We start from the raw sequence: 14,106 nt of genomic DNA, 5'->3' as shown, positions 1-14,106 counted from the left end.
GCTGAACCGGTACAAACTGGCTGAATACCACCTCTGTCCAGAACCCATCCTGAGTTTGATTCAACTCCCGTCGTCCTCAGCTCGTGGTTGTGGAGATAGGAGATTGTCCCTGGGGAGGAAAACCAGTTAGAAAAGCTTCTTCCCTCATCAGCCGTCTTAGATTTTGGAATTCAGGTGGAGCTTCAGACCAACTCTTTTCCTTCCATTCTCTTCAGGATCGGAAGGCGGCCATCCCACCAAACCTCCCCCGATCCCTCGGACGACTCCCAAACCCAGAAATCCTCACAGGCCCCCCAAGAACCCGACATATGGCCCCAACATCTGCGACGGACGGTTTGACACCATTGCGGTACTCCGGGGCGAGATGTTTGTCTTCAAGGTGAGAGATTTGGCATCGTAGTTGTGGTCCTCACAGAGAGTGAGGAGGTTGGGTTGGAACATGTGCCAGTCCTGGAGTCTGGGGAAGACTCTGGGGAGGGCTCTGCGTTGAAGGCAGAAATAGGGCCAGGGCCGTCTGGCAGTTATCAGCTGCCTTTGGAGTTGGAGATCAGTGAGGCAGAAGAACAGCTGGAGCCTGTTCCCAGTGTGCGCATACGCAGAGCTGTCAGGAGAAGGGAAGAGCTAAGGAATAAGGGTTGACTCGGGAGTAAAGGCACAGGTGGACGGTGAATGGCCCCTCCCATAGGGAATAAAGAGGAGAAAAGGGGAGGGGAGTTTGCAGGAGACAGTTAGTTAAGATGAAGATCTGTTCCTGACTTCTTGCCAAGGAATTGCTGCTACAGCTTGGTGTTTAAAAGATATTGGCCCGGCAGCTCTCCAAGCCTGATAAAGGTCTTTAGTTGTGAAATCTGACGAAAGACTGTTTGCTGGAGAGGAGTTCCCTTTAACCTAATTAAAAGAGGTTTTATCGGGACGAGGAGTCTGCTTCATGATCTTGGGAAGCCTAAGTCAGAACAAATACCCCATTAGAAAAGATTGCTTTCAACTTCATCTGGATTTCAGGTAGATTAGATTTATGACCATAATTGAGCCTGGAATGATGGTCCTATGTTGTGTGTTACCACCAAGCACCTAATCCCTAATTTACGCCCTCTGTATTTAATGGTTTTTATCAGGGGTGGGTTCCGGTTTCTTTTACGGCCGCCTTGCTTTGCGACGTGCTTTGGGCGCGCTCTGCGTGCATGCGCAGTAGTGAAAAAAACTGCTTCTGTGCAAGCAGAAAACAAGATAGAATCAGTTTGAAGGCACGGGCGGCCGTACCGGTTCGAACCACCTCTGGTTTTTATACATGAAGGTGCCTAGATTTGAATTTCCCACGGAAATGATCCCTGCTGACGTCTCTTTTCATTCCCGTAACTTGACTGACGAAGTGAACATTTCACATTTTCCAGGATAAATGGTTTTGGCGAGTACGTAATAACCGCGTGATCGACGGATATCCCCTCCCGATCGGTCAGTTCTGGGTCGGTCTTCCTGCCTCAATCAACACGGCCTACGAGAGGAAAGATGGGAAATTTGTCTTTTTCAAAGGTTAGTGTTTTGGGTCGGAAGGGCTCGACTTTGGACCGAGAGGAGCCAGCAAGATTACAGAGCGTGAAGCACAAACTTAAATCGCTTTCCCTACATCAGCGGGCAGCCAGGCGTGGTCCATGAGAAAATGTTGGTGGTCCGCAGAAAAATCTTGGCATTTTTTACATTGCGCTAAATCAGGGATCCTCAAACTACGGCTCCTAGACCAGAGAAGCAATTACTTCCCGCTCGCTAATGGGATGGGGTCCTTCAGGCACTTAGCTTGGCTTCCTGTTTAGTAGCTGCAGCGCTTCCCTCCCTGGGAGTCCAGGCGCTTCAGTGAGCGGTGTGGGGAAAATTAGGCTGGGCTCCTCAAAAGACAGAGTTTGTAGGAGGCCGATCTAGTGCCCAAGCTGGCTACAAGACAAACAGTCATTCTTGGCCGTGTTTGAGCTTCTTAGCAAACCTAGGGTTGACCCCGGGCCTTTCTCTCCGCTAACAGGCGGCCAAGCTAAGTGCCTGAAGGACCCCATCCCGTCACTAATTCATATTAGTGGTCCACCGGATTTAAAATTATGAATTGTGTGGTCCCTGAGGTCCGAAAGGTTGGTGAATCCTGCTCTACAATGTCTCTTGGTTTTTGCAAACCAAGCCTAACATGTGAATTTTAGTGTAACTGCCCATCAATTGTAAATCATCGACAAAATATACAGGTTGTCCTCAACTTCCGACTACAATTGAGCCCCTGGTTTGTATCCCTAAGCGAGACAATTGCGAAGTGAGTTTTGCCCCATTTGATGACCTTTCTTGCAGCAGTTGCACCAGCTGGGGAGGATGGGAACTGTAATCCAAGACCTCTGGAGAAGGTGTCTTTGGAGAACACAACGTTGGAGTAACATTGGGATTCAGAGTGGTGCAGGATCGATCAAAACCCTTGGCTCTTTAACGTGACGAGCCTTTGTCCCACTTCGTGGTTGCCGTGGCTGAGATTACAATCTGTGTTGGCTGAAGATGGATTATTTATAAGACCAAAGAGAGAATGAGAAACGACAAAAAGGCTAAACTCTACTGGTTAATGATTGCAATAAAGTTAGACTGTCAGTTTGAGCGCCAAGCTTGGCATTTGGGTTGCAAGCGTATCGTCACCGTTCGAGGAGACATCGTCGGTGCATTTTGAGTTGGGCTCATCAGACGAGCCCAACTCAAAACTCGTCAGACTCATCAGACGAGCCCAACTCAAAATGCACTGACGATGTCTCCTCGAACGGTGACGATACGTTTGCAACCCAAATGCCGAGCACAGAACTCAAACCGACAGCCAAGCTGCCAACCCGAGCTACTAATATTTAAACGCATTTTCACTGCCGCAAAGTGATTTGATTTGAGACGCTAACCAGCCGGTTCTCATTTCCAAGTTTATTGGCCCGAACAAAGGAATGGTTTGTCCATTCATGATCCCGTTTGCATCAGAACTACCGGAAGCAGCCAGTGATATACAACTCAGACACGGGGCTTCGGTTATTCATTTTTCAATTTGAAGTTAAATGAAACAGAGGGCCAACCGAACAGAAGTCTAACAGTGTTGGAAGGGATGTTGGAGGTCTTCTAGTCCAACCCCCTGCTCGAGCAAGAGACTTTATACCATTCTAGACAAATGGTTGCCCAGTCTCTTTTTAAAAAACCTCCACCTATGGAGAGCCCACAAGTTCTGGTGGCAAGTTGTTCCATTGGTTAATTGTCCTCATGGCCAAGAAGTTTCTCCTTCATTCCAGATTGCTTCTCTCCTTGATTAGTTTCCATCCATTGCTTCTTCTCTTGCCTTCTGGTGCTTTGGTGAACAGGTTGCCCCCCCCTTCCTCCTTGGGGCAGCCCCTCAAATACCAGAATGCTGCTATCATGTCTACCCTAGTCTTTCTTTTCACTAGATTAGAGAAGCCCAACAGCTTTGAATGCTTCTCAAAAAAAGACCAGAGATACCATATTTTTCAGAGCATAAGACGCACCGGAGTATAAGACGCACCAAGGTTTTGAAGAGGCAAATTTAAAAAAAAGACGTTTTTGCACTCTGCAAACCTCCCCAAAATGGCTCATTTTCTGTGAAAATGGGCTCTTTTTTTTTCTTCAAAAAAGGGCATGAATAGCCTTTATGAGGCTTATAGAGTGTTCTTGGGGGTGCGGGGAATCAAAAACGAGCAAAAAATGGGCGTGAATAGCCTTTAGGAGGCTTATAGAGTGTTCTTGGGGGGGGGACCCAAGAAACGAGCAAAACATGGGCATGAATAGCCTTTAGGAGGCTTATAGGGTGTTCCTGGGGGGGGGGGAACCAAGAAACGAGCAAAAAACGGGCATGAATAGCCTTTAGGAGGCTTATAGTGTGCTCCTTAAGGCTGGGGGGCCAAAATTGAGCAAAAAGCGGCCCGTTTTTTGCTCATTTCTGCCCTCCCCAGCCCCCAGGAGCGCTCTCCTAAAGGTTATACGTGGCCATTTTGGTGAAGAGGGCAGGATTTCAAGAGGCAAAACATGCTGTATTCAGTGTATAAGACGCACCCAGATTTTCAGCCTCTTTTTTGAGGGAAAAAGGTACGTCTTATACTCCGAAAAATACGGTACTTAGCATGGCTGGTTGACCGTCTTCTCTTTGCAGGAGACAAACATTGGGTTTTCAATGAAGCCAACCTGGAGCCGGGATACCCGAAACATATCAAGGAGTTAGGAAGGCGGCTCCCCACAGATCGGATCGATGCTGCCCTTTTCTGGATGCCGAGTGGAAAAACGTACTTTTTCCGAGGAAATAAGTGAGTTGCCCAAATATTCCTCATCTTTGCGTCTGTTTCGCTGGATCAGGGATTATCCCAGTGTGTTAATGCGGGTAGTCCTTGTTTTACGACCGCAGTTGAGACTTAGAATTTCTGTTACTGAGCGAGATGGTTGTACAGCGAGACCGTTTGCTCCATTTTACGACCTGTCTTGCCACCGTTGTTAAAGGGAATCGTTGCCATTGTTAGGCTGTTGAATGAAGCTAGAATCTAAAAAAAACATCTTGGGGATAAATGAATCTACCTTCCCCATTTGACTTTGGGTTGTCGCCTGCCAGAGAAGCTGGGAGCAGATTCGGACAGTGAGGAGAGGAGGTTGGGGAGGAACATGGGCCACTCCTGGAGTCTGGGAAAGGCTCTGATGAGGGCTCTGCATTGGAAGCAGAGATAGGGCCAGAGCGGTATGCCACTTATCAGCTGCCTTCGGAGTCAGACAATCAATGAGGCAGATGAACAATTGGAGCCTGTTCCCAGGGTCCGCATGCACAGAGTTGCCAGGAGAAGGGAACAGCTTAGGAACAAGGGTCGACTTGAGAGTAACGCCACAGGTGGACGGTGAATGCCCCCTCCCATAGGGAATAAAAGAGGAGCGACCGGGGAGTGGAGTTTGCAGGAGACAATTTAGTTCATTCCTGCATTCTTGCCAAATATTGGGGCGTCTGAAAGATATCGGACTGGCCACTCTCCAAGCCTGATAAAGGTCGGTAATTGTGAACTATCTTGAAAGACTGTGGGAGAGGAAAGACCTTGCTGGAGAGGAATTCACTGTAAATTAAATAAAAGGGGTTTATTGGGACGAGAATTTGGCTTCCTGCTGTGGGGGAAGCCTAGGTCAGAATACTTTCTTCGTCAGAAGGTCGCAACAGATTTAACAATTGACATTGCAGACTTCCTGAAGGTTTTGATGAAGCAGGTGTCAATTTCGTACCTAATTCCCATCATAACTTGTAAGAGTCGGATGGGACCCTCGAGGTCTTCTAGTCCAACCCACTCCTTAAATTGGCCTCTTTTTCAGTCCATGGATCTCAACTAGCGATGGGATTCACAAAAGCTTACCAACCTTTCGCAAATGTGAGCGTGTTCCCCTTCCACGCATACGGGCGGCCTTCCACGCATGCGCTTTGCTCACATGCGTGGTGTGCACGCATATGCGTAGCGCCGAAAATGGGGCTAGATAGGATGTTTTTTGGAGCCAAGGTGGGTGGGCAGGCCCGCCCGCAGGTCTCCGCAACCGGTTCGGGTGAACCGATCCGAACCGGCTGAATATCACTTCTGATCTCAACATTCTGTCAACTCTCCATGTTGACTGTCGGCGGAGCCGGATCTCCGATTACAGTAGCTGGTTTGAGATGGGTGTATCTATCGGTTAACGTGATTTATGACACAGACTGAGGGGAGGAAAGGAATAGGGGCAAAGTTCAGAACCGGATAAAAAAAAGCAAAGAAATGGCTGTGAATAAATCTTGCCTCACGAATAATGCCTCATGAAGCTGTTAATAAATCACTGGCTTTTGTATTAAAACATTGGCTTGATCATTATGAATCCTCGTTAGGAAACTTTACGCGTTCTCTTTTCGCAACGCAGGTATTATCGCTTCAATGAGGAGACCCGATCCGTCGACGCGGATTACCCTAAGAACATTGATGTTTGGGGGGGAATTCCCGACTCACCTCGAGGCGCATTTATGGGCAGTGACGAAGGTAAGATACAGAAAAGAAAGGAGGTGGAGAAAATTAAGATCCCTTCGCAAGAGCGCTCGAAAAGAATCTTGTTTTTCTACCATCGAAAGCGTTCCCACGATCTATTATTATTATTATTATTATTATTATTATTATTATTATTATTATTATTATTATTTTGCAAAGTGGCTCCCTACTGTTGAAAGTAAAAAACTCCCATCTGTTATATTGGGTGGGTGATAAGAACATGTCCCAAAAGCTGCTTTTTCCAAAGGCAGCTGGACTTTCTTTCTCCGTGAAAACATTTCGCTTCTCATCCAAGATACTTCTGACTGAATGGTGGAGGGTAGAAGGATTTCTATTCCTTGAAGTCATCTGATCATTAGTACTCTCTCTGAGAGTCGCTGAGTCCACTTGTATCCGTGCCCTCAGGGTCACCTGAATAGCGCAAACAGGTATAGAGCTATTCAGATGACCCTGAGGGCACTTGTTGTGGCCCGCCAGCGGAGCTGTCAACAGATTCGGACAGTGAGAGGTTGGGGAGGAACACGGGCCAGTCCTGGAGTCTGGGGAAGGCTCGGAGGAGGGCTCTGTGTCGGAGGCAGAGAGGGGGCCAGAGCCGTCTGACAGTTATCAGCTGCCTTCGGAGTCAGACATCAGTGAGGCAGAAGAACAGCTGGAGCCTGTTCCCAGTGTGCGCATATGCAGAGTTGCCAGACGAAGGGAACAGCTAAGGGACAGGGGTTGACTTGGGAGTAAGGCCACAGGTGGACGATGAACGGCCCTTCCCAGAGGAAATAAAAGAGGGAGCAAAAGGGGAGTGGAGTTTGCAGGAGACAATTAGTTCGCTTAATTGGTTAGTGACGCTTGGAAACTGCTTGCCAAGTTCTGCAGATATCGGCCTGTCAGCTCTCCAAGCCAGAGAAGCTTGGAGAGCTCCTTTGATAGACTTTGCCGGCTGTGAATGAGCAGAATTCACGGTAAATTAATAAAAGGGGTTTTACCGGGATGAGGAGTTTGTTTCGTACTCTTGGGAAGCCCTCAGTCAGAAGAGCAGAGATACACCTCCAAGTGGCCTCAACGACTCTCAGAAAAAAAGTGCTAGCCACCATTCAGTCAGAAACGAAGAAGCTTCTTAGGATGAGAAGCAAAATGTCTTCAAGGAAAAACCAAGTCCGGTTGCCTTTGGAAAAAAGCACCTTTGGGATGACCATGACCTGTGAATCTTCATAGATATGATGAGAGCGTGTGTTGGATAACACAACATGGCTACTTGGGAAGGTTGATTATTGGGTGTTTCAGAATTCTGGGAGTTGAAGTTCATGCATCTTAAAAATGGATGAGGTTGAGAAATACCGAGTCTCTGAAGGTAGGGTAAAAGGTAAAGGTTCCCCTCGCACATCTGTGCAAGTCGTTCCTGACTCTAGGGGGCGGTGCTCATCTCCGTTTCAAAGCCGAAGAGCCGGCGCTGCCCGAAGACGTCTCCGTGGTCATGTGGCCGGCATGACTAAATGCCGAAGGCTCACGGAACGCTGTTCCCTTCCCACCAAAGGTGGTTCCTATTTTTCCACTTGCATTTTTTACCTGCTTTCGAACTGCTAGGTTGGCAGAAGCTGGGACAAGTAACGGGCGCTCACTCCGTTACGTGGTGCTAGGGATTCGAACCGCCAAACCGCCGACCTTTCTGATGGACAAGTTCAGTGTCTTAGCTACTGAGGCCACCGCACCCTTTTGAAGGAAGGGTAGATTGGTTTTAATCCCTGGGATTATTCCACACAAGAACCAATTTAGACTGCCGTGAAGAATCCCTATGACATCCCTGTGAGGTAGGTTTGAGTGCAAGGGAATGTCTTCTCCAAAGTTCAACAGTGGCCCGATTTTAATTTTGTGTTTCTAGTCCAGTAATAGTTCCCCTTTTAATTGCGGAAGGTATTTCTTGTTTACTCTTCCTGTTAGGAAGCCAAATAACTTCGAAAAATCCCTTAAAAATAGCGACATGGTTTTTTTCTAGAACCTTTGAATTAGAAGGCACTTTAGAGATCATCTAGTTGAAATCCTTAGTTGGTGCAGCTTCACTGCCTGTTTGAAGAGATAGTGAACCCATAATTGTCAGGGTTCCGAGGGACACCCTAATTAAACCATGTGTATCGAGCCAAGCTTCAAATGAGATCCAGTTATTTATTAGGAGCAACATGTCGGCATGGACCCAACTGAAGCCAGCTCTGACCACACGAAATTTACGACCCAGTTATGACCCTGTTTCCCCCCCCCCCCCCAGGGTGTGTCATAAATCATATTCTCCAACGGGAGCACTTTCCCGGGCTATAGAGATCACTCCCCCTCCGGCTGCTGCGGGTAACCTGGGAGACAGCCTTGAGAGTAAAAATATATGCGTGGAATGTGCTTCTGTTTGTGGCTGCCGTGCTGTGTTGTCAGTTCCCCATTCCCCCTCGCCTATGGCAACTCGAGAGCAGGTCAGGGATGCTTTGCGAGTTGACAATCATTGAATGTGGCAAGTTGTTCCACTGTCTTTTAACAGCTCGTATTATCGGGAAACTCTGACCTTTAGCCTCGGCTTCCCGCTTCATAGTTTGAATTCACCGCTTCCAGTTCATTTCGGCTTCCAAGCCATGGTTTCTAACTGGTGTGATGGGTCAGAGGGAGAAGGCCCCCTTCAGGAATGAGCAGAACCCAGAGGAAAATCGAAATGGATTTAAAATACAATTCAACTGGATTCTGTTTTGCCTTTGAACGGTGGTAAATCAAAGCAATGGCATCCATAAATTCGCTTTTTTCTGAGGAGATCAAACGGGCGTTTGCCGAAGATGCTTTTAGGAGCCTCAAACTCATATTTAATCTCCTCTACAGTTTATATTTACCGATCAGGAACGTAGATGAGTAGCTCACAGTCATTTCCACCCTGACGAAAAATTTCTAGCGTCTGTTAATGCGCCTGCCTAAAGTGATTCACCGATGTCTTGTTAGTAATGATTATTCACACAATGGACGGATTAAGGTTTATCTTAATCATTTTCCTTATTGGGAAGAAGGGGTCCTTCTTTCTCATCCAAATTTGGAAGTCCTGCTTAAGTAGGATCAGTATTGCTTAGCATATGCATTCTTCCTTTTTTTCTCCAGCCAAAATATATCCCCGCCGATTTCATCCGTAAGATGCAAATGAGGTGTCTGGATTTATTTTGAGCGTTTCGAATAACTGATAGGAACGAAGCAGGGGGATTTTTAAGTTTAATTGAATTCATCGTAATCTTTTCACAACCCCCTAATCCAGTGATGGCGACCCTTTTTTTGGCTTTTTGGCAGGGGGGGGGGTCGCGTGCGGGCATGCCACACCCATAATGCAATGCGCGACCCCCAGCGCACATTCGTGCGTGACCAGCTCCCCCCCCCCCATTTTTTGCATGCTTTTTTCGCCCTCCCCAGGAACCAGAGGCTTTATAGAGCCTGGGGAGGGCGAAAATGGCCTCCCCCGCCTCCTCCTGGAGGCTCTCCGGAAGCTTCAGGAGCTTCCCTGAAGCCTCCGGAGTGCAAAAACCCGGCCCTATGGGCAAACCGGAAGTTCAGGAACAGACTTCCGGTTTGCTCGTAGGGCCGCTTTTAGTCCTCTGGCGCCTTCAGGGACCTTCAGGAGGCTTCCCTGAAGGCTCCGGAGGATGAAAAACGACCCTACGAGCAAATGACCCCATGAGCAAACTGGAAGTCACTGTTTCCGAACTTCTGGTTTGCCTGTAGGGCCGTTTTTTTGTGCTCCAAAGGCTTCAGGGAAGCTCCTCAAGCCTCCGGAGGGCCTCGGGGGGAGGGGGGGAGAGGATGTTTTCACACATCCCCAGGCTCCTATAAAGCCTCTGGGGCCTGGGGAGGGCAAAAAATGGCCTCAAAAAAAGGCTGAAGTCAGCTGGCCTGAGCGCGCATGCGTGCTGGCCAGCTGACAGGGCAACATCTCGTCCTGACAATAGCTCTGCGTGCCACCTGTGGCACCCATGCCATATTAGGTTCACCATCCTGGCCCTAATCCCTTGCGGGATGTAATCTGAGCAATACTCAGTGTTTTAATGGCTGGATGCCTTTCTTGTCACCAGTGCAGAGTTTTGTTCGGCAGATATATTCTCAGTGTGCCCAGAAAGAAAAACATCTGCCTCTATCTAGGATTGAACTCCACCTCTAGGCTAATTTTGATCACATGACCACAGGGATGTTACAGTGGTTGTAAGTGTGAAAAAACGGCCCTTTTTTTCGGTGTTGTCTTTACTTCGAACAGTCATTAGATGAGAGGTTGTAAGTTGAGGAGTACCCGTGTTTGATTCCCATAATTCTCATCACAAATCTGAAATTTAAAGCAGGGATGGGGAACTATGGCCCCTTTAGGACTCGTGAACTTCGACTTGTAAAGTCACAAAAGGGCCACACCATCCCATATTCAAAATGGCCGTTTGCATTTCTGTTGTGGCCTGTGGGAGTCAGGGTCAGCATCAAGGCAACCTGAGATCTCTGAGGGGGAAGAAGGAGTGGAGCTGGGAGAGAGAGAGAGAGAGAGAGAGAGAGAGAGAGAGAGAGAGAGAGAGAGAGAGAGAGAGAGGCAGGGCCTGGGCTGTCCGTCATCCCTCAGATGGAGTGTCAACAGCCCTCAGGTCCGGAGGTGGCTGATGAGGAAGAGGAGAAACAGCTGGGTCCAGTGCCTGACGCACAGAAGGCAGAGGAGAGGAGAGCAGTGGAAATCCATGGGCTGATCCTCGGGACGGAAAAGCCACCGCTGCTAGCGAAACCCCACCCTAGCTCTGGGGATAAAAGGCAGGGGGCGGAGCTGAATAGATGTGGCAGACAACTACCGTATTTTTCAGAGTATAAGACGCACAGATTTTCAGCCTCTTTTTTGAAGGAAAAAGGTGCGTCTTATACTCAGAAAAATACAGTATTCATCTCCCTGCAGGACGGACTTGTTAACCTGCGGCGAGAGAGAACCTTTTTGCCAGCGCTCCTAACAAAGGAATCTTTGAGTTCACTTCAGAGGGTTGGTCGTGTTTGGGGAGTTGGGTCAGAACAATTTCTCATTTAATGTACTACCACGTTCTTACTTTCCCGTGTCTGTTCTTTGTTTCCCCTCCCTAGCCTTCACCTACTTTTACAAGGGAGACCGTTACTGGAAGTTCAACAATGAGAAACTCAGGGTCGAACCGGGCTACCCTAAGTCGGTGTTGCGAGACTGGATGGGATGCACCACCGATGACCGTCGCGAGGGAGAAGAAGTCATCATCATTGAGGTGGACAATGCTGAGGAAGGCGGGCTGAACGCCGCCGCGGTGGTGATCCCCGTCCTGCTACTCCTCACCATCTGCGCCGTGGGAGTCGCCATTCTGATCTTCAAGCGTTACGGCACGCCCAAACGGTTACTCTATTGCCAGCGGTCTCTGCTGGACAAGGTGTGACCGTCCTTTGGGGATGTTTCAGGAGGACAGGTCTCACCTGCTTTCCACCCTGTCTACCTGCCTGTCACAATTCGGGTCCGGTTTCTTTGTCGCCACCTTTCGAGTCATCGTTCTCCTGGCACTCCATTCCTCCCTGCTTCTCCGTCCCATTTTCTGTCGGACGTCTTGTCCAGCTCGCCTGCTTGCCGGCCATCAGCCACGTTCTCTCTCTCTCCAAGAGCTTTTCTTGACCACAATGGCCTTCCTTCTTTCTTTCCTGTCTTCCCCACAGCCCTCTCTTTCCTTCCCATGGCGTTTCCGTTATCCGTTCTCACCCCACTGGGCAAGCGGGTGTGCTGAGCGCACCCCTTAATTAATCCGATGAGGCAGAAAGTTGAGGGAGCCTACTCTACAGGGGTTATGGCCAGGCCAACCTCATGGCTACCCATTTGTTGACCTCATTAGAGAAAGGACACACCTCCTGACCTTCCCGCTTGCAAAACTGGCGAGCCGAAATCCATACCGCGAACACTGTTCATTCTCCTGACCGTCCCGTGGAATTTCAAATCTAAAAATTGGTCTCTAGGTCTCTCTCTGGCCACTTGCTGGTCCTTCCTTCTGAGGGCAAACGGTGGAGAACCATCTTGCCGAACCAGTGAACCGCAATGGGTAGGGAAGTTGCAGGTGGTGGCTCGTTGGTGGGCAAAGTGATGATAGAGCTCATATCTAGAGATCCAAGGATCTGGAAGGGAATCACAGGGGACCTTCTCCTTCCAATTGGGCAAGAAGGAAGGAAGAACCATGGCTGACGGGCGATGGTGTCTACCGATCCGACGTAGCAGGGAGGAAAATGGGTGGGGCGCCAGGGTTGGTAGGTCTGTCCCAAACGCCAACTTTCCTTGGGGAGGGGGTAGCGAAGAATCATAAAGGGCCTAACCGGTCAGGTGGGAAAGGGGGTGGGTGGCGGTTAAGCTGAGCTTTCCTCATGACGTAATGAAGTGGGCCGTTGGTACCTTGTTCATATTGGAAAATGGGGCATGTTTGAGAGAGAAAGGGAGGGAGGGAGGGACCAAGATTATGTGGGCTATGCAGGAGATGTTTGCCGAGACCAGTTGTCCCATCTGGGTGAGATCCAGGGTCATTCAAAAAGTCAAGATGGTCACCATCCTTGACCGCCATCTTGATTATTACTTTTGGTTTGGACCTGCTCCCGTGGGCACCCCATGTTAGGACTCAATTTTCAAAGCTTGTCGGACATTTTGGCCAAGAATTTGGGGATGGAGCCCTCTGTTTCCCTGGAGGGCACCTGACTGGGGATGAGGTTGACCCACTAAATCCAGATGTTGGCAGGGCCGCTTCTGGGAAGTGTTAACCTCTCCATCTGACGATATTAACCTGGTGTTTACAGTTGTCCTTTAAAACAGGGACTCCCCAAACTTAAGACTTACGGACTTCAAGTCCCAGAATTCCCCAGCCAGCACGGCTGCCTGAGGAATTCTGGGAGTTGAAGTCCACCAGCTTTGTCATTTAAAATGGTCCCCAACCTTAGCTATTTTAAGACTTACGGACTCCAACTCCCAGAATTCCCCAGCCAGCACGGCTGCCTGAGGAATTCTGGGAGTTGAAGTCCACCGGCTTTGTCATTTAAAATGGTCCCCAACCTTAGCTATTTTAAGACTCACGGACTCCAACTCCCAGAATTCCCCAGCCACCATGGCTGCCTGAGGAATTCTGGGAGTTGAAGTCCACCCATCTTAAAGTGGCCATGATTGGGGACCCCGATTTAAAATCCATGCGAAAATGAACCCAAAGTCGCGGGTATTGGGTGGGGTTTTTTGCAAAATGGGGAGGGGGGGCGGGAGAGATAAATTGCACCAGAGAACTGCCTCAAACTGCCTTACGATCCTGTGTCTTGATATTTTTTTTTAAGTATGTAATTTTAATTATTATATAGAAAATGCATTTTTTTTAAAAAGAAACAAAAATGCAAGGGATTAAAAATAGCACATTCATGGGATGCTGTGATATTAGAATAGGCATAGGAGGTTGAAATCCTGCAGGCCGGGAATTGGGTGCCTTATACCCACCCACCCCTAAATCCTGCTCAGAGCATTTTTTAAAAATAAGGGCAGGGGGGTGGGTGATTTATATAAATATTTTCAAAGGGGGTCTCGAAACGGAATTAAACTGTGTTTAACGATCGAATTGTTTCTGGGGTGGGGTGGGGTGGGTTTAATATTGTTTATTGTTCTACTTTTTATTATTATTGTTATTATTATTTTGTTATTAATAATAAACACCCGTTCTTTCAAAGGGATATAAATATATATAAATATATATATATATATAAATATATGTCAAATGGCAACAGCCGGTAATGTAGGCTGTTTCCATTCTGTTATTCCTTTTTAACGTTAGCAATAATAAATCATTTAAAAAAACAAACACCAAAAACCAACCCACCACACACACCACACCATTTCTGGGTGGAGAAATGGACTTGAAAACGCTGGAAGTTTTAAAAGATTTATTTTGCTTTGGCCCCCGGCCTGTCTAAGAAACTTGTTTTGTTACTTTAAAAAAAAACAAAAACTTTTTTTTGTTATAAAAAAAACGCCAAAAATAATTTCCCCCCTTTTACATTTTTTTTTAAAAAAAGAAAAATAATAAATGCTGAATTT

At 47.9% G+C, this 14,106-nt stretch overlaps 1 protein-coding gene across 1 annotated transcript in view; it reads left to right on the top strand.

Annotated features, from left to right (window-relative positions):
• Window positions 1-14,106, top strand: part of MMP14 (matrix metallopeptidase 14) — a 28,948-nt gene extending 14,842 nt beyond the window's left edge. The window contains exons 5-9 of the mRNA XM_081968886.1: window positions 216-379; window positions 1,392-1,530; window positions 4,154-4,304; window positions 5,911-6,026; window positions 11,130-14,106. Coding sequence (XP_081825012.1) covers window positions 216-379; window positions 1,392-1,530; window positions 4,154-4,304; window positions 5,911-6,026; window positions 11,130-11,446 — 887 coding nt within the window. The 3' untranslated portion in view covers window positions 11,447-14,106. The remainder of the gene's footprint in view (window positions 1-215; window positions 380-1,391; window positions 1,531-4,153; window positions 4,305-5,910; window positions 6,027-11,129) is intronic.

The sequence above is a fragment of the Natrix helvetica genome (assembly GCF_964273705.1).
Source record: "Natrix helvetica genome assembly, chromosome: W".
In the NCBI taxonomy this organism is placed as follows: Eukaryota; Metazoa; Chordata; class Lepidosauria; order Squamata; family Natricidae; genus Natrix; species Natrix helvetica.
Note: the sequence above shows the minus strand (reverse complement) of the source record. Positions and strands in the feature narration are given on the sequence as shown.